This window comes from Larus michahellis, chromosome 1 (assembly GCF_964199755.1).
Source record: "Larus michahellis chromosome 1, bLarMic1.1, whole genome shotgun sequence".
Lineage (NCBI taxonomy): Eukaryota > Metazoa > Chordata > Aves > Charadriiformes > Laridae > Larus > Larus michahellis.
The window spans coordinates 52,462,094-52,487,848 of NC_133896.1; the positions used below are offsets into that span (position 1 = coordinate 52,462,094).

Sequence of the window (25,755 nt, forward strand, 5' to 3'; positions counted from 1 at the left end):
GAGATTATAAATTGAATTTACAGTGATTATTGTTTTTTAAGTTCTGTCTAAAGTTTTTCCCCCACAAAAAGGGAAGAATCTTTGTATCCATAACCCTTGCTCACAGAAAAGAACACCGTTTTCTCATTTCTTCTTCTTTTCTTTTTGTCCCCATTGGCTCGACTGTCTATCCAAAGACAGAAACTTGTATTCATGGCCCACTAATACCAATTCAGAATTGGCCAGAAAAGCCATGCAAGTGAGACAGCCTTTCCCCACTCTGACCAAGAGGCGTGTGACCTATGTGACACCTGAAATTTTCTAAGACTGCATTCAACTTCGTGTGTATCATAAGCACAACCAAGCATTCATGGTGCTCAATCAGACCAGGGTAAAGAACCAGGATAGGCAACTAAACTTTGGCTACCGGCATAGTAGTCAGCCCTTTTTCTCTAGTTATTGGATTACAGTATCTTTCAAAAAAACTAGCAGCCAGTTTGACAAGTCCACCTTGGTATCAGCAGATACACGTCCATCATCATTATTACTGTTTTGGCCTCATTTTTTTAATGACTTTTTAGCTATATTCCACAAGTAGAAAAAGATACGCTAACATGCATTTGCATAACAATCTGAATGAATTCTCTTTTTTCCATACTACCTATATGCACATAATTGAAAACTTATTTAAAAGGAAACAATCATTTAAATTAGCTTTTTTTTTTTGGGCCTTTTTTTTTTTTAAACAAAGGGGATCCAAAAATATTTAAAGCAAAGGCAGGATTACATGACTAACATTACTAAAAAGGAAAACCCATCATCAAACACACAACAGATTTCAGTAAATTCACTGTCTTTCTTTGGGCCCATATACTCTTAGGTTTCCCGTTCATGACCTTAACTGATACAAGAATATAGTTTAAGAAGCGTTGATTAGGGCAAGGATCGGCAAGGAATAAGCAGACAGGCAGATGGAAAAACGTGTACCCTGCATGGTGTCTCAGGGAGGGAATCTCTCTCTACATGCACCATTCTTATAATCTTCTCTAAATACTGGGCACTGTCCTGACATAATCCTGGACACGAGGCATCTCTGATCCGACCCAGGAGGGCAGTTGTTACACCCCTATTTGCAAATACTACAGAATGCTACCAGCGCTAAGGAAACACCTCCATATAAGAGACGTCAGAGTTATGGTGCTTTATCCATACTTGATGATGTTAAAAAGCTCATTTTAAATACCATGTTCAACAGAGCATAAAAGAACATGATGATATTACAAAATATTACTATGTGCTACAGCAGAAATATCTTCTGACATTTTTAAGTGGCTCCTGTCATTTATCAACTGTGGCTATAAAGGAGATAACAAGGACAAAGGACGCTCAGCATAACCTGGATTATAATTGTCATTTGCACCTAATATAAGTGCACTAGATCTATAGGCTTACATAATGCACAAACAAAAGCTCCCAAAACTACTTGAAAAAATCACCTCTAAAAGCATTCATTTTAGCTCTATTTTAAGGTTTAATTTACTGAAGCATGTATGCTAATGGAATTCAATATTACCATTTCTTCACTAGTCTCATGGGCATTCTCTGAAGCAGCGCTCATGGCATCTGGAGATGACCCATCACAATTTTCAATCACTGTGCCTCCTTCATGGGCATTTTCTGATGGGCTTTGAGAGTTTGTGGCTGTAATCCCTTCCATATATACATCAGAAAAAACGCAAAGTTAGCATAGCATAACACAACCTGAATCACTCCTGCATTACGAATAAAGTCAGTGTCTGTTGTATGCATACGTTAACTCATTTTTTAAGATTAACTGAATGGCTTATTAAACAAACATTTATGATTGAACAGCCAAATCCATTCCTCTTACAGAGAGTTCAAAGTTCTAGATGCTATGCAAGTAAGGCAGGATACAGTGACAAAACCAAAATGGCACTCCACATTGTTTAAAAAATTGTGAAGGACCTTTTTTAGTTTTCCAGATCAAATATAAAACTGATCCAGCAGAAAAATGGTTAAAGATTCCAAGCCACGTATCTAAAACGCTGCACAGTGCCTTTAGAGCAAATGTTTGTGGTTTTACATATAGAGAAATAAGCTATACACACTTTCATTAGAGTGAACACGGTAGTGTTTCCTTGACAACTAGAAAGCACACAGACCTAACCTGCAGTTAAACAATATTTAACAAGCTAAAAAGACATATAAAGATTATTTAAAATGGAAAACTTATTTTATGGCATGCTTCCACATAAGCACATGCAGGAATACTCCTATAATCCAAATATATGCCAGGTTTGCAAGTGAAGCATTCTTCTCATTATTGCTCTAGACTGAAAAGAAATCCTACAGAAAAAAAATACTGTAATTCTTTATTCAAAGTAGAATTTATCGGAAAAGAAGTATCAATAAAGCCTTATCATATTTCCTGACATTAGAAAATGATTTAATCAGTTCTGCCAGAGAGCTACTAGATCATTACAATTGCATAATCCACAATGCTACAGACTATATAGGCATAACTACCATATGCCTGAATTCCTCCCTCAGATCAGGAGCAAATGCTCATACACAGGTGAGCAAAAATTGGACAAATACCTGCTGTTAGACAGTCAATAGCCAGGAACTGCTCCGTAAGGAGCAAGCTGCAAGGAGACTACTAAATCTATCTGCCCGGTAATTAGCATGGTGAGTATTAGTGAAAATCCATTTCTTTTTCATCTGCATTTAAAATTAAAGCTTCTTTACCACTTCAAGCATAACACTGATTCAGGGTACAAACCTGGAAACGCTTACAGCCAAAGTAACAGCTTTTAAGCAAAGCAGGGAACAGTTCTGCTGAATTCAGAATTGCAACATAGCACTGCAATGCTTTCACGTTCCTCAAGAGAGGAAAATTAAGTAGTGTTTAATTAAGCAGCACTATTTAAGTAGCACACCTTATTACTTTCCCTTGAAATACTGTGCTGTGAAGATACTTGATATTACTGACTGTAGAAGCTAACAGAAACGGTGTTGTGAAGTATCCAGGATTTGCTGCACTACAATCCTTTTGAGTCTTATTTTAGTAATAAACAACGTTTTCACATATTGCTTAAAGCTATTTTGTTAAACCTGCTTACCTTTCTCCAGAAAGCTTTGGCTGTCACTTCCGTCACTCTCTATCAAATGATCCTCTAGCATCATACTATCGATAGAGATGGTATCCAGAGAGACTTGTGATGGACTTCTCTTCATATTCTTGTAAGAAACAGAGAACGTAGGGAGGGTGGACGGGCAGCGTTCCTTAGGCTTTGCACTTTTAAAACATAAAGATATTAGGAAATTATTATTTCAAATTAAAGGAATTACATAGAAGTTACTTGACAAAATTCCTCTACACCAGGCAAGATATAAAAGAAAAAAATCTGATTATGCAATAATCTTTTGGCAAGAAAAAGAGATAAGCATAGAAACAACATGCATTCCTGTAGATATTTGTCAACATTCTTCTCAACCGTATTTCATAACACTTAAATGAAAAGTAAATAGTTTAAATCAATTAACAGTTCATTTCAGCTTTCTTCGAATGCTGGATACTGCATACCTTATATCTTTATATACTTTTAAAATTTTCATCTACTAGTGTTCACTTCTGGTGACCATTACTAAAAGTACGTGGCCAACAAGACTGATAAATATTTTCAGATAGTAGGAAAACTGATTTGGTATTAAATCTTCTATACCTTGATGAAGACTGGGATGCAAACACTCTAACTGAAGTCACTTTCTCTTTGTTGATTTCAAGCTCTTCAGGTTCTAAGGCAGTTTCTGTTTCCAAGTCAGTGACTTGGTTAGGACAGCCTTCAGTTGTGCCTTCCTGTTCATTTAACTTATTTGAGAATATGGTTTTGTCATCCTCTTTATCAATGAAAAATTCAGTAGAATCTTCTCTCTTATTTAAAATGGATGCTGAATCCCGAGGATGCAAGCTACTTTTCTCACTTAAAGGTCCACAGACCTCCTCTGAATCACTTCTACTAAAAAGCCCACTGCTTCCTCCTTCACTCGCATCTCCCAAACCTTTATCTGATGCATCATCTGAAAATGACGTTCCTTTCTGAAAATCCATATTACTGTCCGATTTACACAAAAGAGGGTCCATTAAAATTCCTTTATTAACTTCAGCATTCAGAGGCTTGCAGTCATTTACATAATCAAAATTAGTAATATCAGCTTGCACTATCTTATTGCCAACTAATTTACTCTCTGAAGTAAGAGCTTCCCCGTTTCCCAAAGGGGAAAGTTCTGATGCCACGGGACTTCCTTCTTCCGCAACTGGAGACTTACAAGGGTTTCCCTGAGTCACTGGATGGAGCAGTAAGGCTATTTCTGCACTTTTCAGTAGGATCCCAATGCAGACATCCGTTTGCTTTGCAGGTTTTCCTGTCACTGCTTCTACATCATTCCTTAAGTTTTCCAGGAGCAATACAAGAGATTCATGAAGAAACAGCAAAAAAAGATACTGGTAATGGTTGATCTGCACGCTTACGTGTTTTTGAACGTGGACAAGAACATGTACATCTGCATCAGAAGAGCTTTCAGAAAGCACTCCTGAAGCGTCTGACATTTGAATGCCATTAGTCAAGGGCTCCGTCTCACTGCTGTAATATTCCTTTAGAAGTTTTTTACGTTGGAGTCTATTCGCAAGATCACTAGATTCACTTTTTGGAATGTTCAAAGCTGTCTGATTATGTGATAAAAGCTCTTTTTGTGACTTGGCAAATCTTACTGGCTGGCAAATCCAAAGTGAAAGCGGGAATGAGTCCACAAAGCTTATTGGTCGGCCTTTCCCACTTTTTGTTCCTTCGTAATCTATCCAAAACTGGGAAAAATGCAAGGCCCAAACATCAGTAGCTGCAGATGTCTTTAATGCGTATTTATTCAATTTTGGGATGATATAACCTTTATAAACATCGTGCATTTTAGTATCTTGTTCATGAGCATGTCTCTGGAAGATTGGATGCAAAAGATTAAAATTCTTCTGGGATTTAGGAAAAGTGGTGAAAGTTCTACTGAAAAATTCACAGTCTTTGAAGTTCTGAAACAACGCTTCTAGATCAGAGTGTCTGCAGTTTGGCGAGTATCTTGTATTCGTAGCAATCATCTCTGAACTTTGAATGGAAAGTGCACGAGGTTGATCTCTATGAATTTCAGGTTTGTTTTCAGATGGGACAATGAACTGCAAGACAGAAACATATTTTGTCTAGTTAGAAATTGGTAAATTAAGAAGGTATACAATTCAAGAAACAAAATAATAGCCGTGATAACTAAAATGAAAGAATATAATTACGATTTTATGAGAACTCAAGTATGCTAACACAGAAGAACAGGGATAAGTCAGGCTCACAGATTATTATTTGCGTTTCCTCTCATTTTTTAAGAAGAATGCTTTGGCATCGAAAACTCAATGTTTGTACCAAAACGTAAGGGTCTCAGGCTTTTCTTATCTGAAGGATTTAGATCAGCTATATTAGGCTGAAGTTTCCAATTTCTTCAACTCAGAAACAGCTTGGCAGAAAGTTTCTTCCAGTGTTCCAAGCATCTACAACTTTGAACTCAAATTACAATTCTCTGGTTTTCAATCTGATTTGTCAAATAGGGTTTTTCACTACACTGAGTACTACAGTATTTTATTTCTGTGTTAAAATAGAAGGAAACAATTAAACGTGTTAACAAAGCTAATATTCTTAACATTGCAGAATACGGAACAGGTGACCATTTTTGTGACCATTATCTGATAATCATAATATTTTTTTTCATAATAAAAATAAAAATATACTCCAACTCCTAAAAAACAACAAAATAGTTCAGTATACTGGATTTAATTTAACTTGCACATCTTTAGTGCAAGTTTTAAAGGAAATATACATTTTATGCCAAATCCTGTATCTGATATTGTTAACATGGACCTTGGCCACACTAGCTTTGCTAGTATCAGTGACACTACCTTCTGTCATAGCATCTCCGTGCAGATTCTAGAGAGATCAGAGTAAAAAAAGTCACCCTAGAGACACTTAAAAGATGGGAGTGATAAAGCTTCTTCATGTAAATAACAAAATAACCAAATATGTCACTATATAATAATTAACTATATGATATGTAAGCATCAAGCACATCAATAATAAAAGACTCGTAATTTGCTAGAATAAAAATAATGCAGTTAATACAGGGGGGAAATACTTAATATGAATCAAAGTTTGAGGGATTTAAGAACACTTTTACTTTGATCTTCTCTTATTTTAGTGGGCTATTCACATACAGTAATTCAATATTAGATCAGTCTGTATTTGTAGCTGCCTGGTTGTTGGCTCTCAATAATTGTTTTTATTCAGTACAAACCATGTCCTTTTAAAGTTCCATTAAATATGCACCAAGGGCCTTAGGAAGATAACCATCTCTCCATATGCTGACTTTTTAGCCTTCTTGAAACCTCTCCTGTAGGCATCATCAAAAAGACTCACTGTTTTGTTCACCTCTGAACCTTGGAAAGAAAGGTCCAATGCAAACTGGCGCGGTGGTGGTGGAACTGTCTGTTCAATAATCTTTCTCCTCCACCGAAGGAGAAGACAAGGGAAGCAAAAATTTGATGTTCAGCTGCATTAACAAGCGCCACTCCTCTGGAATAAATATATAGGGAACCTGTGTACATGAACTACTTCCAAGGGCCAGCATGAAACCGTAAATGGTGAGAATGGGTTTTGGAGAAGGAAATTAACCTTCAGATGAACTGCTTTCTTTACTCCAGGCACTCGCTAACAAGACAGAAGGGTTTTGATATACTACAAGCAGAGGAACAAGGGAGGGCTCTTGCATTAATACAAAGTGCAAACACGAATTTTTTGCTAGTTGTTTTTACTTGAGTGCTCAATATTTTTTTTCTTTGCTACGTCAGCTTCATTAAACACAGTGAAATAATTTGTTAATACTCCCATTGAGGTCTTCAACACAAAAGCAAAATACCCATAGCACACAGATGAAGTAGTATGGAATGGTATGTCTGTCTTCAAACCATCGTACTCTGCACAGTTTTCCAGAGCAGCATTGCTTATTGCACGGGTGGTTTGTGCATTCGTTTGTCCATTTGTTCCTTAAGCTGCTTTGCTAATGGCTTTTCATAATAAAAGTATTTTCTTCCAAGGAACCAGAAAACCCCTCCTCAGTGACAGCGTACCTTTAACATTAGTCCATCAACTCTAACGTCAACATGTTCATCTGATTTTGAATTGTCGTTTAACTTGTACATGGCCATGAACTGAATAAGACTCTGTTTCAAATCCAACACAAACTGATTTAGCCAAAGAATACTCCTCTCATCCAGGGTGAACTGTAAAGCATTCAGCTGGCCATACAAATTCGGACATGGAACTAAAAGAGAAAAACAAAACAAAATCATGAGAATAAGTGAAGCGTTTAGAGATTGTCTTCTGTTTTGTTTTTTAAGAACAACTGCAGACTTACATTTTCACCAGTATTTTACACCAGAATGGAAACCCATTCCTTTGGTCCCGAGGAAGAATAAATTGCTAGGGGACACCTAAAGTGATGCTTCTTTCTTTCACTCCAAGCAAGTAACTGAATTTTTGAATGTAAAAGCTAATATTAGAATAGAATTAAGTCTAAGGAAAGGGGGAGAGTGTCCTCATTACAGAGGAAGGGCAGGACCAAGGAGATACGCTGTCCTCAAGTCCCATCCTCAAGAAATCCCCTGACATTTATGTATATAAAACAGGGCCAGCCCCATAACACATTAATAAAAATAACTCCACCAGATCTCCGTTGCATCTTAGATACCGCTGCAACAGTTTCAGTTCTTTTCTGTAGCCACTGAGTTCTTCTATGTGGCCAGAGAGCAGAACTGCAGAAACAATACATGCATGCTGGAGAATAAATAATTTATGTGTCAGTAAAAATGCTGGGAGTGTTTTCAGACTTAAAACCCATGTTTATAAAAAAAAAACCCAGTATTTACAGGAGTTTGCCAGAAGTAAGCACTGTGGAAATGGAGCAGTATTGTGTTCTTCCACTGTAAAAAGCCATTACCTATTTCCAATTGCCAACCTGGATGAGTATGAAGCTTCATAAAGGTGAAAGTAACAAAAAAATTTCATGGCTCAGTACCAAAAAAAAGTCTTACTAGGAAAGTCCTTTCCATCTGGGTAGTAATATTCAGTGAATTCAATATGAATAGCTGGCATTTCTGGTGGAAGATAAAGCGACTTTTTATTGCAAGAGATCAGAGCTTTAGGGGAAGAACGACACTGGTCCGCTGTTGAAACCTGTGAAAGAGAAAAGATTAATTTCATTAATACATTACATTTTTATAAATCATTAAGCATTTGTAGTTGCAAGGCACTGCCCCTAGTAGGGTAACATTCCACTGCTCTCAGATGTAGATCCCCAACTACACAAAGTGCCAACAACAAGAAACACCTAGTTGCCTTGTAGCAAAAGCAATCCGCATAGAACAGTTTCACAAGAAAACTAGATAGTACTAACGGTACCAGATCCCATTCCTTCATGTGAGGCACGAGGCAGCAGGTCACTTTCAAAGGCGTTCAGTAGAAGCCTAGAATGATCTGATACCTTTATTGCAAACATTACAGCTCCTGTACAAGCAACTATGCTAGGACGTGGTATACTGGCACACCATCCGTCCAAAAGGATCCCATATCTAGATGATAAGGCATAGATAAGCTAGGTAAGTTTACTACCGAAGTGTTAGGAAGTCCTTGTACTGTCGTAAGGACAGGTTCCAGTACATGGGACAACCTGACTGTATACTGCTAAGCAAGGTGTTCAGCAGGCACCTGGCAAAGCTATGTATGCCCAAAGGTCTACTTCACAGGAGAATCAAGACACTATACAACAGTAATCCTCCTGTTTCTGTTTCTTTCCAATGTAAATTATGAAAGAAGAATGAGATCACCTTTTGATATATATTTGACCTTAAATTTCTTGGAAGGTACCCTAGTTTAAGAAGTATGTTGTCAAAAAAGCTCCTTCATCCAACACTTAGTAGGTCAGACTGCTAGTTTGAAACTAGCCAACATATTAATATTGAATATATGATGATGTCTACTTGCATTAGTTTCACTGGAAATAATGAATATATAACCTTTATAAGCCTGCTTCACTCTGTAGCTGTTTTCAAGCTGCAAACATCTCTCTATTAACACATACAAATATTCAAATAACAACAGATTTATTTAGAAAAACAGCTTTTTGTAAATTGTATCAAAATAATGACAATTAAAAAAAATGAAAATATATTTGTGTAGGGAGGAGGAGACAAGCATCTAAAGAGTTGAAGGCAAATGAAAACACCAACAGTACAAAATATTATAAAACCACTTCAAATCCAGATGAAGGCTCCTGGCAGCAAGCTGCAACCTCCCACTCTACCAGAAGTGATATGGCAAAAAAGCATTGAACATTGGAACCAGAGCAAGTAGATGTCACAATGACTAAGGGCACACACCAAGCATTTTTGTTAGGACCTGAAATTTAGAGTAGAATCCCCTATATCACTACCATTCTGCCTTAGAGATATACTCCTCCTCTATTCCAGTTGCTTCCTATCTGCACCAAAGACTGAATATGAAGAACAACCAGCAACTAAAACTACTCAAATTGGAGGGGAGGTGGGAGAAGAAAAATAAAGAAAAAAAAAAGGTTAAATTGTCTACTCAGAATATTACTGGAGGAGGGAGGGACTGGACAAAAAAAAAATTAAAAACTCTTAACATTTAAAAAAAAAAATAATCCATGTACTTTGAAAAAGATAACAATAAGAAACGCATAAAATACAAATGCCATATTAAAATACATATTCAAATACTGGGTACCTAACATAATACAACGAAAAGATGAAATTCCAAATGTCAGGATTTGGGGAGCAGTAGAACTTGGATCCAAAACATAATTGTGATGGGGTATCATCTAATATAAAGTTGGTAAGAAAATATCCACCAGTTTTAACAAAGCAGAAGCAGGCCCATAAAGGTCCAATCCAATAATGAATGGAAAGACTTCTATTAATTTCAATGGGCTTTGGAGTTGTCCCTTAAAAAACATAGTTATATAACAGTCAAGGGCAAAGTAGCCCCAGTTTTACTAACTTCAAGAAATGTACCTGATATATATTGAAATCTGCAAGTCTAACCACAATAGGACTAGACATCAGTTTGCCCTTTGGTTGTTGGGAAGATACAGAGGAAGCCCTAGATGTTCCTTTCGGTATCTGTTCCTTGCCTGTAGGAAAGAATAGTGATGGATCATTGAAAAGCACAGTCTTTTTTAGAATAGTTTTAACATTTCATGGAATTAGAGCATTAGTGATGCAAAGAAAGTACCTGTTTGTAGGTTCTGAGAAGAAACAGCAGGCAGTGATTTGGGAGGAGAATCTATGACCTGGTCCTTCACAGCCTGCTTAAGCAATTCAACGTTGCTTTTGAATTCATTTAGTAATTCTTTGGCCCATCCACTTCTGGTTTTAGTGGCATCACTATAATGCATCCAGTGATCGCAGCTGTCTCCTGCAAATAAGAGGAATGGAGGAAATATTAACTCATTTCAAAGTTTGCTTTGAACTGGATAACAAGCTTCCACTATTTCACAATTCTTCTTCAAAATATAATCTCATTGCATGCTGCAATTACAGAACAACAGAAGTTGTAACAGCCATTAAAACAGAAGTTATATACCACATAAAATCAAGTCTCACTGCTTCACAAAATCACTCAGAAAACAATATGATATTGCCACCTGCCTTTTAACACCACTAACTAGTGTTCAAAACATCATTGAATATTTCCAGTTCAGAGAAACTTGATGACACATTAATGTCATATGTGAGAACACGTAAAAAAAATGTTTCACTGAAGAAAAAAGAATATGCCAGAGCAAGTAACAGAACAATGTTCTCACGCTCACTTTTTCCAAGCTTATCTTTCCTGACAGAACTGTGTCCTAAGAAACTGCTGGTCCCTTTCCAGAAATTAATTCTTTTTGTCTTGGCTCTCTAGCACCTTTAGGGCATGCAAACCCAAAGGTAAGTTCAATCAGTGCTGCAGCACAGCCTTAAAAAAAAAAAAAAAAAAAAAAAAGAGTGGAAATTCTTTTATTCCCAACATGTTTCTGTTGGTCAAGTATTTAAACCTCTGAAAGAAACTGAGATCTCTTCCAACAGTCCCTGTAAAGACAGCCTACTAACCTGTTCAATCATAAGGACGCAATGCAAGTAAGTTCAAGTGGGACATCGCTCTCTACATACCAGCATGTGAAAACTTACTTTATTTAGAACTTAATGAGGTTTTGGACACTTACACTGGCGATGAGTAGATATGGTTGCTATTAAAATAGGAAAATGCTTTGTGAAAAAATTGTGATTTCAAGTCCAAATGCACAGATTTCAGCATGGAAGAAATGTTAAGGGAAGGGCCTATCACAAGAGATGATACCACTGAAGAGATGATTGTACCACAAGAGATGATTCCCCACCCTCCTGCCTCACAGCCTTTTGATAGTTATTCACATCTTTCTAGCTAAGGAAGAAGAGAAAGGAACAGGGAAGAAAACAGGAGAGCAAGAGGACAAAGATACGTGAAATTCGAGTCCATGAAGCTGGGATTTTCCAAAATAGGGGTGAAGTGGGGTCACCCCAAGCGTATGCACATAAACTCTGAAGTACCTACAGGACAGCAGCATTATAGGGAAAGCTCTCGTACCCCTTCTGGGAAGTTAGTATGGGCAGGTGCCTCTCTGAAATGCTCGCACACCAACACACGCAGCATGAGGAACACGTGGGAGGAGGAGGAATCTGAGATCTGCGCGCAGTTGCACGGCTCTGATCTCATTGGGATCACAAAGACATAGTGAGATAGCACACACAACTGAAATGCTGTGAAGGATGGACACAGGCTCTTTGGGAAGCACAGGCCAAGAAGGCAAGGAAAGGAACTGCCCCCTTCAGTGATATCAGTGGTAACACATGGAACGCTGCCACGGGATGGATGATAAGGCAGCTGAGTGCTTACAGGTCAGGATTAGAGGACAGACCAACAAGGACGATGTTGTGGTGGATGTCTGCTACAGACCATCTGATTAGGAAGATCACAGAATCACAGAATAGTTGTGGCTGGAAGGTCATGAGGCCCTCTTCAGAAAACTGGAAGAAGTATCACGTTCACAGACCCTGGTCCTCATTAGGAACTTTAGCCACCCCCATATCCGCTGGAGGGACAACACAGCAAGACACAAGCAATCCATAAGGTTTCTGAAAGTGCGATGATGACCACCTCCTAACACAGCTAATCAAGGAGACAAAGAGAGCCATGATCCACTGGACCCAATTCTTACGAAAAAGTAAGAACTGGTCAGGGATGTAAAAGTCAGGGGGCAGCCTTGGCTGCAGTGACCATGACATGGTGGAGTTCAGGATTCCGAGGGGAAGGAACAAAGCAAAAAGCTGAATGACAAGCCAAGGAGACAAGTCTCCTTCAGGTCTTCACGAGAGCAGCCTTTAGCCTGCCTGAAAGAACATTGTGGGATATAACCCTGGCCAGAAGGGTCCAGGAGAGCTGGTTGATGGTTTGAAACCATTTCAAAACATATTAAGGACACGAAGGCGATTGGGAGTCCATGTGCATGGATTTATGATGGAGAAATCATGTCTGGTGAACTTTACAGCCTTCTACTATGAGATTACTGGCTTGATGGCTATGGGGAGAGCAGTGGATGTTGTTTACCTCAATTTTAGCAAGACTTTCAACACTGTCTGTAACATGCTCAGTGACAAAATGATGAAGTACTGACTAGGTAAGTACACAGTGAGGTGGACTGGAAACTGGCTAAACTGTTAGTCTTTGAGGGTTGGAATCCGCAACATGAAGTCCAGCTGGAGACGATCATCTGTGGTACACCCCCAGGGCCAATACTGGAGCCAATATATCCTCCTTAGTAACCTGGATGATAGGGCAGAGTGCACCTTCAACATCTCTGCAGATGGTACAAAACTAGGAGGAATGGTTGATACACCAGGTGGTTGTGCTACCATTCAGAGGTAGGTAAGGCTAGACAAGTGACCCAACAGTAATCTCATGAACTTCAAAGGGAAATCCAAGTCCAGCATCTAGAGTACAGGTTAGATGCTGATCAGCTGGGAAGCAGCTTTGCAGAAAAAGAAGCCAAACCTGAAACACTAAGTTCAATATGAACCAGCAATGTGTCCTTGATGCAAAGCAATCCAACAGCACCTTGGGTTGCTTCAGAAAAGTATTTCCAACAGACCAAGGGAGGCAATACATGCCCTTTGCTCAACCCTAGTGGGACTACATCTGGAGTGCTTGGTCCAGTCTGGGCTCCCCAGTGTAAGGTGGCCATGGACTTACTGGAGTGAGTCCAGCAAATGGTCACAAAGATACTTAAGGGACTGGAACACCTTTTAAGGAAAGGGTGAGATAGCTGGGATCATTAAACCTGGAGAAGAGAAGGCTCAGGGGGATCTTACCAATGTGTGTAAGTGACTGATAGGGGAGAGTAAAGATGAGGGAGCCAGATTCTTCTCAGTGGTGCCCAGTGACAGGAGAAGAGGCAATGAGCACAAAGTGAAATACAAGAAATTCCACTTTAACATTAAAAACAAAAAAAAAAAACACCAAAAAAACCAACAAAAAAAAAGCTTTTCTACTGTGAGGGTGGTAAACACTGGACTAGGTTGCCTAAGGAGGCTGCAGAGTCTCCACCCTTGGACTTATTCAAAACCTAACTGGACACAACCCGTGAGAAGCTAACTTTAATTGCCATCACTTTAATCAGAGGGGTTGGACTAGACAATCTCCAGAGGTGCCTTCCGTCCTCAACTATTCTACATCTCTATATACGGAGATGTAATTGCCACATTTATCTGTGAAAAGTCAAGAGCAGGCCAGATTGTAACAAGAAAACAATATTTTAGTGGAGCTGGCACTGACGTTTCTACCATCAGAATTTATTGCGAATTGCCCAGGAAGAAAATGCTTTCCAATTTCAGATCTTGTCTCAATACCTCAGCTTGATCAAGAATTTCCTGTACTGCAAAATGTCCTGCATGATGGCAAAGCAGCAGCTTTCTCTGATCATTCTCTCTGTACAGCAACACATCAGCTGCACAGATAACGGATCTGGATAAAAGCTTCTACGAGAGCTGGGAGAGAGCAGGTCTAGAAAAGTGATGGACTGCTGCACGCACAGGTTTACAACACCCGATAAGTCTGTCTTATTGTTAGGGTTATCGTAGTCAACGGACACACAACCTGTTTCATTTTTCCCAAATACTATAAAAGGCTGTTGTTGGAAGGCTTGATTTTCAATGGGCTAGAAATTTACCCTACAGCAATTATGCCTCAGACACTTTAGAGTCTTTCTGGGTGGGGTCTATTACAAAACCATAGAACACCTCCCACCCCCCCAAGAACCCAGTCTGCAAAATAATTAATTTTTGAGGGCTTTTTCCTGAAGGGTTAATCACAATTTCCAAGAAGACTATACCAAAAGAGCTATTTCTAAATATTCCATAGGCCAGAAAGGTACAAAACCAGAAAACAGTCTGGTAACAGTCACAGCAGTATATAGCCGTTTCCTCCTTGCCCACTGTTATAGAGCATTAATATGGTGTAGTCCTTCCGCATGCGATATTGCAGAGCCTTGACTTCAGGGTAGGAATCCTCTGCACATCAGGTGATAGCCTGATACAGCAGTATATAGAGGCACGATACCTACACGACTAGAAAAATCCCTTTGAACTTTCAAGATAATATGTGCTCCTTTTACTTTGAGTAAAAGGGACTCTCCCTTCTGTGATGATAGCTTGTCCGTAGAATTTCCACACTCTTCTAAAGTGGTGAGAAGATGATGACCTCTTAAAGTGGAAAAAGAAACCTTCTGGCATGTTCCCCTCCCCTCTAGACATACACCCTATTGGATCAACCACCACAACCTTTGGCAGTTTTTTGTCATAGCTTATTAGTGAGATTTAGGTTTCTGTTACTTAAACGTACTTGTACAAAACACTATGTAAGACGGCAGGAGAACACTACCTTTAGAGGCACCACCTTTGCTCTGCAGACGATCCTTTCCAGCTCTGGTTTCATGTAGTGGGCGTTATGTCCCAGGTAGCCATTACCTAAAAGCATTCTCAGGGAGCTTCTAACATGCCCATCCAAGAGCCTACAGTGCATGGTTCAATCTGGCCAAGAATCCTTCCAAAAGAAACAATCTATTTATTTTCCTGGTTCTCTATGTTTTCTCTGAGCAGCGCACACAGAAATCACAGCCAGATCAGACCCTCGCTTAGACATGGCAGGAATCGGAAGTGACAATAAATGAAAAACATAGCTGGGTCACAAGACAGGCGTGTGCTAAACCTCTGTAACTTAAGGTCACACTTTCATAGAACGGGAAACCACTATCACAAATTTCAAACCATATTAGGCCAATCTATAGCAAAGAAAGAATACCGGGTTTTTTAAGCATATTCTTTTCTGTGGCTGTGTATGTTTATTTGACCCACACTAAACTACACTTTTTAAGGTGCAGAAACTATACTTACTACTTATGAATGAAATAGATTGACATTACGGGATTCCATCTGCAACCATGAGTGACAAGAAGGACATGAGGCAAGCTACAGTTAATTAAAATCTTTAATGCATGTGGATAATCACTCCAAAATGACTAGTCTGTGTTAGTAAAAAGCAACAGAAAGCACAACCAACTCCCCCACCAACTAAAAGCCCCTCCACTGTACTAGACTGTCTTTGATCTCAAATTCAACAGCAAACTGATTCCGTCTCTTCTAAATATTTTAGATTTATGAAAAACATATTTACTAGAAATAATTTGTAAAAAATGTTTCTTTGGAAATTGCTAACATCTGTTTAATAACAATTCCTTAACAAAAGGCTATATAATTGAACCTCTGCACAATGGTATTCTTGTTTAGCAAAATAAAATAAAAAACATTGCTTAGAAATTGACATAAAATGATAGACTTCTTTATGGACAACAAATTCTAGCAGATTGACTCTTGCAAATATCCAATTAGTGAATTCTCGATCTGCGATGCTGCCTTCCTCTGTCAACACACAATTCTTTTTGTGTCAGAAATGTGTAAACACCATTTTGTTGACCAAACAGAACAGTGAAAGGAAAAGTGTTTGGCCTAAAATAGCTCATTCACAGAAATTAAATTGGTTCCCAGATTGTTTCGTTTTGCATATAGAAGGAAATAAAAAGGTATGTATTTCAAATGCTCAGAACATTATAATCCAAGCTGTACACATATACACACACAAACAATTTTTTTTAGTATTCAAGCAAGAGAGTTACATTCACAGGTAACTCTCAAAATGCTCACTTTCATACCTGCTTTGTGAAATGGATAATAGTCCACTGTTAAATAGCTGAAGGAAAGCTGCATGGCCCCTCCTGTAACACGTCTATTTGAATCTGTAACGTAAAACAATGCTCAGCTTCGCAGACATTGTACTTAGCATGTTAGTTCTCACGTTGCAGCATTCCTTTAAACACCTAACAGCTACTTCCTCCTCTGTACTGGCTCTCCTTACAACCTCATTATCTTCCCTCAAAATTTTCATTCATGTAGTCTTCACCGGTTTCTAAGAATCAGCTTATAGAACTCCATGGTCTGTGCTCAGTCACTACTAACAAATTGCATATTAAGTGCTACTAAAAAGTAGAGACAGCTCTTTGAACACGTACAACTGCAATTTTCCTGAAACAAAACTTTTCACACTGAATATATGATTATGATCAGTGATTCGAAGTCAACAGTTACCGTCAAGAATATTGTAAATCTAATTTGTTTTATTTTATTTCACAAATATTATTGCAGTGAAGAGGTCTTCTGAGAGCCCTCTGTTCTGATTTTTCTACTGCTAAATTTAAACTTCATGGCCAAAAATAAAGGACCAATGAAGAGATCTCACTCAGAATGATAGATCTCCTCTGCAGTAAGGAAATATGTCTCTAGCCAGTGAACCTTATGCTCTGCTGCACTGCAAGTGTCTTCCTTAATCAAGGAAATACATTCACTAAAACCTAAGTTTTTCAATACTTTTTTCTTCAGCAGACCTTGTATGCCTCTATAAATTTTTCAGTGACAAGCCAGCTCCTTGGATATACACTGACATGTCATTCTCTTCTGATCAGTTTTAAAAGGCATAAAGAAAAGTGTCATTTGTCTTCTTTCTTTCTGGTTCTAAATATGACTATGTACAATAGTCTGTCTTTAAAAAAAAAAAAAGTACAAGTATTACATACGAAATTATAAGGCCACAGAACACTTGTTCCATTATTGCTATGTGATGCAGAGCATAACAGATTCTCTAAATTGAGAACACAAAGAGGACTGCTCTATTATTAGTCTGTATTTTATAGAAGTATTACAGAAGCAGATTGTATAGTGACCCTTTCAAGCCACAGTAATGTTGCCACTGCATTCTTCATAACCCAGTTAACTTATAATATACACGAAAAAACCCAGCAGTAACGATCTGACTGGACAGAATCATTTTCTAGAAGACAGGAAAAGGACTGAAGCTTCTAGCACTCTTCGCAGTTTTTATTGCATTTATTCTACAATAATTACATTTAATAATGAAATGTTGTCCTGCCTAGAGGCATCTAGCTAATTTTAAATGTGTGTCTACCAACACTGAAGACAATTCTGAATATTCCTTTAAAATAAAGACTCTTGATTAACATGTCTTCTAAAGATGATTATGGTTCACAGGCATGCTACTTTAAAAAAAAAAGTTACCTTTTTCTTTAGAATGGATATCATCACATATATGTAGGTCCAAATGGGAAATTACTAAGTGATGAGAAGTTTCTTTAACATCAAAATCATTAAACAATTTTACTATTGCGTCGTTTTGATCAGGTGCTGCTGTTGTCTGGTGTGCTTTCACTTGCTGAGAGCTGGGTGCTGGGGCAGAGCTCTGAAAAAATATTTAGCCATATTGGTTTATAAAGTTTATCCTTCCTTCCAAGCCTAAGTATCCTTTTACTTACTCAAATCAGGCCTTTGAAATAAGGGAAAATCTGCACCACATGCATTCACCTTGGATCATTACTGAGGTTTAAGGGTGCTGTTTTAGCCAAAAGCTGAGCGTATGGCTAGGTGTTACAAAGAGGTAATGCCAGTGCATCCCCTATTCTCTTCTTCCCCCCCCACTTCTTTAGACCCTTGTCACTTGCAGCACTGGTATTTTTCTAACTTTTGTTGGAGGCTGTTTGGGGAACTAAACCAGCAGAAAACCATCAATTTTTTGTTGGGCTCATTTCTGCTAGTTTAGTTCCCCAATCTACCTCACAACAGGGTCAAACGTGAGCTGGTGCCAGTACCAGGGGACTGAAGAATCAGGACCTCCCTGCTCAGTACCAGCTAACCATTAGATCACTGTAGCTAAACCATCAAATCACATCAAAAGTCATCAGGACCGCCACAAGAACTGAACTCTCCATTACAGTACACTAGCTTTATTGCAAGAGATTCTATACAAATGACTTTACTCAACCAGCCTTAGTAATAAATTATGTTTTATTTTTATAGTACTATCTTTTATCAGTGTATTTGTGCTGCTTCTTCACAGACAACAAGAGGTCCCTCCCCCCCAACGCTCACAAAGCCCAGTTGGTCTAGTCTGCTGTATGTGCTGAAAGACACTCAAGATTTATGTAAGACACGCAGCATCAATATCGCATCCATGCCAGCAGAAATATGTTAAAAGTAGGATTATTCTTCACTATGTATTCCAACAACAGAGCTGCATGAAAGAAAGCTCTTCCTAAAAGCTGACTTTTCATTACCATGAAAACAAACTGGGTAGGCACTTTAAATCACTATAGTAAGCATATCTATCCACAGATTAAGGGTTACCTTAGTGTATATTAATTTTTTTTTAATTCATAACCAGAAAATATTTGGAAAGCAAATTTACTAAACAGTTAATCAACTATTAAGTAAATATAAAAATCTAAATACTCTGTACATGGATAAAGTAATGCAACTTCTTTTTCTTTCCTGCAAATTAACATCAATATACAAAATCTTGTAAAATAAAGTCTACTTTATACTACTGTGATTCGTTCCCAGCGGAATTTAAGATACACAGCTGAATGAAAATGAGTAACTGAACATTCTCTAAAATAAATTAACACAACTAACAGCACTGTGTTGTATTTTAGAACACCTGATAATGATACAGTGAGACAATCAGTTATCGTACCTGTGCTGTTTCAGAAGCCGTTTCAGAAGCCAAGCTTTTTCTCTGTTCCGTTGACTTCTCTATGGCTTCACTAAGAGATTTGGCATACTGCACCATGGCTTTCAACTGGGAATCAGTCAAAACCCAGAGCAAATCATCCAGAATCAAAACCAGCTTTGATGCCACTACATTACAATCCTTTAACTGTAGAATAAAAATTTAAACAAGTCAAATGGGTCCATTAAATACTTACATTTCTTACCTCAAATACAAGAAGAAAAGTTGAATGCAGAACCACATTTCCCAAAAAGCAGATTTCTTCCATATAGATAACAAACACATTTTTTACATCAAATTGTATTCCTCTCATGAACTAAAAAGTACATAAGACAGTATATTTATGCCTCGCTTTTTATTAGTTTGGTATGCATTGGATATTAAACTGATGCATTTCTCTAAATGTAAGAAATGCAAATATTGCCTGAATCTAGAGAGGTACGAGAACGTGCATCATCATAAATGAAATCGTTTGAACTGCAGAGCTTTATTAGTAGGATCAGTGCAAGGCCTTCATCTTCAGATACTAACTGCAATATTTCTTGTAAACTCTACAGTCTTAACAATTATATGTTATTAAAAATTTAGTTCAGGGAATTCTACGTTTTATATGGCCCAAATTTAAAACCTTTACTATGTGCATGCAAACGTTCAGAGCACCAGTTAAAAATTAATTCATAAAATAAAAAAAAGATTTCAAACTTTTCAAGTTTACCCTTCTTTTAAGTGTGACCCTAATTTTTGATTGGTTAGTAATCAGTCGAACTGGAGCACTCATGATTTCATGCTTAGAACTCTGGATTGCATCTGCTTCTATTCGGATCATCTGCCAGTTGATTTCTTTAAAAGTCAAAACCTTTAAAGAGAGAAAAAGAGAAAAACACTTTCATGCATAAGACAGTTTACTTGTGCCTGAGCATGTATATGTATATATCTACATATATACACACACGCTCACATATATCCTTCACGCAGGGCCATATGAACAGAACAAATACAATTCATTTGTTATTCCACTTATAAGCACCAGGAAGTAAAGCTTCCTTCTCCCTATCTCCAGAATGTCACAGAAACGTTAAGCTAGTTCCAAGCAGACAGAGGTAACAAGTAGCATTTAAAATATTCAGAAGAAAGTAAGGATCACAATTATATGGGTTATTGCATACTAGGTACCGTTTAGTAGAGGAAGAAAAGAAGATTGTGTAGTTTTGTTTCAAAACACTAAATCTTACTATATAGGAAAAGAGTGGGGAGGGAAGCAAAGCTACGGATGGGAGAGATTTTTGGAGTGTTTTATTTCACTTAAAAGAGAAAGTTAAACATTGTATGCCATATAGACCCCAAAAGCTTTGGATCCATTACGTGGATTTCTAGAAGACACAGCAAGCAAATGTTAGAATAATGCTAGAAAAGCAGCATGTACAGATGGATACTGAAAACGAAATATGGGAAAATAAGTGATTGTCCAGAAGCAACATCATGGAGAACATCAAATGAACAGGACATCAAAAGGAAAAAATGTTAATTCCAGCTTCCCTAAAACTCCTTCCTACATTAGTCTCTGAAGAAAATAAGATCAGCTACAGGGAAAGTGGAAGAGGGAAGAGTTTGTTTGGTATGTGTCTTATTTTTCAGCTGTCATTCTCCTCTTGTCAATTTGAAAACTGTGCAGCCTACGTTCTGTGAACATAAGCAGAGACTTAAGTAAAACACGTCCAGTGTGTTTGGGAAGGAGGCGCACCAGTAAAGTGAGCAAGATGGAAAGGCACAGTGCAAAGCAGCCTGAAAAATACTATTTGCAGAAAAGCAGAGTACCTACCCTCCTCATCCAGGAGATGCAGCGTGAATGGAAGCTTTGAAAAAAATTCTACAGAGTTTCCTTATAACATCAAGAGCGTAGCTATATGCATAGCTAAAAGCTTACTCCCTTAAAATGTAATTTAGAACAACTTATCTTTATAGTACAATGTTGGTTTTCATGCAATTTACTTCTAACAAATCATTTGTTAGTTTCTAGAAATTTGTGTTTCCAGAATTCATTGCACTAAAAGGAACACTCCCCAAGGAAAGCTGTTGTGTGGGGGGCAACTATTCAGAATCAGATTCTTCCTAAAAAGCACAAAATCAAAAAAAGAAGGGCGCTACATCTAGTCAAACTTTAATTCTTCCTCTTTAGACTTCATTAACACACGAGCATTAGCACACAGATAAGCTGCAGGAAAGAAACTGTCAGAAAAACAGTTTTCAACTTGTTATTTTTGTGGTATTTTTAACAAACATCCTCTTGGGGCTTCTTTCCTTACACAGAAAGCAACTACTGGACTCCTTAACTCTATGTAAGCTCTGTTTATTCTGTAATAATTGCCTCTAAATAGGCAAACATTGGCAAAATTTGAAACCCCTTTTTAATCAAGGCCAGAAGCATGCTAAAATCGGTCTTTCTCAATACAACATACAATATTAGGATGAACCTTGCACTCAGTATACGTTTTACTTTGGTTACATAGGAGAATGCAAAAGAATGGTGTACACCGATGTAGAACTTACATGTTAAGCTCTCCCAGACAGTAGAAAAGTATGCACTTTACTGCTATTACTTTTTTATATACATATGATTTAGTTACTCTAAGAAATAGGAACTTGATTAAAATTCAGTTAAAACTGCTAAAAGAAAAAAAAAATCCTTATTAGGCAAACCGTCACAAGCAAATAAATAACCAGTCAAAGCTTTAAAAATAATAACTATAATAATAATAAAAAAACCAGCCCAACATCTTATCCTTCCACATTTAATATGTTTTGTTGGTTTGTTGTTTTTGGTTTTTTCTTTCAGTACTCTTCAATTCTGGTCTAGTTTGCATTTTCAAATGGTCACAAGCTTGAGGAACGTAAGAGGGGAACAGTAAATACGCTGCCCTGGTCTTTGCTCTTCCCTAAGCATCCACTTTGGCCACTAGACTAGAGACAAGACATTCGATCTGACTCACACCCACCATTTTTACATTCTTGTGTTCCTAGAGTACAACCAAATTTAGTGAGCGCAGAATGGCTCTGTTCCCAGCAAATGGAACGTTTCCTAGACTGTATAAGGTTGCACTTCAACTTCCTCCTCCTTTACCACAAAAACCAAGGAAAAAAGGTTAGCAAAAGATAATATTTACCTCTCCACGTTGAGCTTCTTGTATTCTGGTAAATCTGAGGTCAGCATGTTCCCAGTTTGCATTTACACTATATATTCTCAGCTGGGAAAGTTCAAATGAAGCATTAAAGGCTTTTGCACCAATCCTTATTACAATGGAGTTCACAGAAACCGAAATGCCTTCTACCACTTTTTCAGCAAAGCCATATTCACTAAAAAGTGAAATGCCAACATATTAAATACACACCTAATGAAAGGGCACAAAATTAAACCTACTAAACAGCTGAAATACAACATGAAACAAACCATAAAAGAAGTTCCTAACGTATTCTCCAGTTATGAATTTTTGTTAAATATACTGGATCTAGTTTACAATAATTTCCACCCTATGATCCTTATCTGAAAATAGTTACTAAAGAACATATTTTGGACCAAGATCAATCTCCATGAAGCACAGCAATTAATGTAATTTTTCCATTATAAATACTTTATACGTATACAGATGAGAACAGCAGTCTACAGCATTACGTAGAAATCTCACTCTTCTTTATCTGTACATAAGGAGTAATTCATGCCAAATGAATTATTTGACAATTCCAATCTGGTTAGTATTTATCTCTATAAGCTAAGCTGTTCCACCCATTATACCTAATATTTTTCATATATGCAAAACTGTATGAAGTATTTGCTTTGTTTCATTCTATAAAAGAAAGGCATCCTAAATGGTGGTTACATTTCTACACCAAATCACATGCATTCCAGTATTAAAAAAGATAAAGCAACTGCAATTAATTTTTTTAATAGAAATCGTACATGTTCTGAATGTTTCAGTGAATCAGAAATTATATTTTAAATATTCTTTTAACATTTAAAATTTTTTGCCTTTGGGATTTTTTTTCTGCTTGTTTGTAAAAGTACAGTTTATGTGGTTTGTCATTCCTTTTCCTTTTTATAACTTTCATCCTACACAGAATCTCTATGGCAATGATTCTCAAACTGTACCCTAGGAGACACAGAGGTCCATGGACGACTACTACATATTACACAGAAGTTAAAATAAGAAAAGCAATTGTATCATCAAACTCATTTCTCTGTATATGGGTCTCTATGTTTACTGGAAAATGTTTTGGGTCCATAAAAAGGAAACGATTGGGGGGTGGGGGAGAGTTGAAATCACTGATGTAATGCTATATTGTCCCACCAAATTACTTAACTTTTAGGCTACATGGTGTGCATGAAATCCTTCAGTAAGATTAGGCTGATACAATAAAGGAAATTAAATAGAACTTTAAAACACCATACTAACAAATAGCCCTTAATACTGTTTTTAGACCAAACAACAACAAAAAAAATAAGAAAAGGAACCACTCCAACATTAAATATATATTCCAAATAGGCTGAAGGCAAGCTATCTTTAATTTTCAAAAAACTTACTGTCAGTTAAACTTGGTAAATATTTCATGCAGTAGTTGCACCCATATGGAACGTCCCTAGGAAGCTCCACACATAGTTCAGGAGTTCTTTCCAGGCTTGGGTCTGGATCGTTCCATTATCACTATACATATGTAACTCCAACCACAATAATAAAATAAAAGTTTGGAGAGATGGAAATAGCAAGCTGCAACCCCATATACTTCTGGAAATTTGCAGGGGATTTAACTGCTTCATAGTAATCCAAAACAAGTAATTTAAACTTTTTTTGATTAATTACATGTAAGCATCATCACTGACCTCTGTCCGGATGCAGTTGCTATAGGAGAGGGTCCATTAGGGGCACGTGGCTCTTCACATGTGCTCATTTCCATCACAACTTTATCCAAGGACTTGAAAAACAAAAGAAAACAAAAAAATTGGAGACCTAAGAGCTAACAAAGTAAACAGATGAAATATGAAGAACAAAAAAAGCAAGCAACCAAAAAAAAAAAATCACTGGAGAACCTTTTGTGAAATATACATAAAACATTTCTTACCATGTCAGTTTTCCCACAAACTTTTGTAATGTACCAGAACTATTTATTTTTTTTTTTTTTAATTTGTTCATATAAACAGACCTTCCCTGTCAAATACTGGATTACAGAATTCTTGATCCCTGTGTATTATTTATCCATCACACACATTTCAAAAAATGCATTTCCAAAACGGCATGATTTAATGCGTCCTCATCTGGGTTTTCTTCCTATATAGTTGTGCTTTCAGTGTAATACTTAATACCACCTGAGTTTTCTAAATGGTTCAATAAATTCAGAAAATTTTAATGGAAAATATTTGAAACTAGTCCACTAAAATTTTTGATGGTAGATGAAGCTTTGTGCTGCACCTTAAACCAAATCTGAATATGTATAATATATACACACGAGTGTGTATACACTCTGTGCATGTGTATGGATCTGCAGTAGATCTAGTAATAAACAGGGGGGTGAACAAAATGGGAACAAACCAAATGCAAAACCTTATTCCCGGCAACTGAAGAAATCCAAGAATCTCCTAATTTACAGTACAATGTTTGTGACCTAAATTTATCATACAACTTGGGGAGGCTCTTCATTTAAGGCTTAAAGTTCAGAAATCTTGTCCCATTGGAAGCTCATTCAAAACTCAACAGATAATATTACTTCCCTGTCTAGTTCTGACTTTATACCACCCCTTCCGAATTCCTCCATTTACCCCTCTCTTAGGTCAGACAAACCACACCAAAAAGCTTCGTCCTCAATTTTAGATTTTTCGTGATTCAACCTGCCCTATCTACTGGACTTTATCATCATATTGTGTTAATTGGGCCCGTCTTCATAATCCATTTCCTCCACAAACCTTTTTCTGTGCTACTCTTAAGCATGAAATGCCCTACTACCTAGAAATTCACAAACTCTGTACTCCGGATTTATTTATACTTCACCTATGTTTTGCTGCTTAAAGGGAAGCATTAGCTGTAACAGTAAGTTTGGAGATTTTAAAATTATTTTCTCAGCTGTCTCAATGAGTAACTCGCTTTGCAAAACAACAATAGAGGGAAAAACAAGAAGAAAAAACCCAGTCTCTTAGTTTGAGGACAGTGGGGGGCGGGGGGAAGCCAAGATTTCTCCTGGTTATCCTGACGTTTTGGGATGTTTGACCACTCTTTTAAGGTTTCTTAAATTAAGATCTTTGGAACAATTTTCTTCACTACATGACTAGCGCAAAGAACATCAGAGCAGTGATCTAAGGAGTTCACATTATATAAACAGGAGTTAACAAAGAAGACCTCGATGTTAA

General features: G+C 37.4%; 1 protein-coding gene across 3 annotated transcripts in view; it reads right to left on the minus strand.

Annotated features, from left to right (window-relative positions):
* The window catches only part of BLTP3B (bridge-like lipid transfer protein family member 3B), a 59,412-nt gene that overhangs the window by 12,985 nt on the left and 20,672 nt on the right, over positions 1-25,755 (minus strand). For 2 of the 3 annotated variants that reach the window (XM_074575818.1, XM_074575826.1), the window contains 13 exons: positions 24,238-24,329; positions 22,529-22,718; positions 20,083-20,223; positions 19,332-19,514; positions 17,861-18,041; positions 16,444-16,527; positions 10,395-10,577; positions 10,175-10,293; positions 8,177-8,318; positions 7,214-7,407; positions 3,726-5,221; positions 3,123-3,298; positions 1,553-1,689 (listed from right to left, as the gene is read on the minus strand). In XM_074575818.1, coding sequence (XP_074431919.1) covers positions 1,553-1,689; positions 3,123-3,298; positions 3,726-5,221; positions 7,214-7,407; positions 8,177-8,318; positions 10,175-10,293; positions 10,395-10,577; positions 16,444-16,527; positions 17,861-18,041; positions 19,332-19,514; positions 20,083-20,223; positions 22,529-22,718; positions 24,238-24,329 — 3,318 coding nt within the window. The remainder of the gene's footprint in view (positions 1-1,552; positions 1,690-3,122; positions 3,299-3,725; positions 5,222-7,213; positions 7,408-8,176; positions 8,319-10,174; positions 10,294-10,394; positions 10,578-16,443; positions 16,528-17,860; positions 18,042-19,331; positions 19,515-20,082; positions 20,224-22,528; positions 22,719-24,237; positions 24,330-25,755) is intronic. The other variant, XR_012585595.1, reaches the window with a different exon arrangement.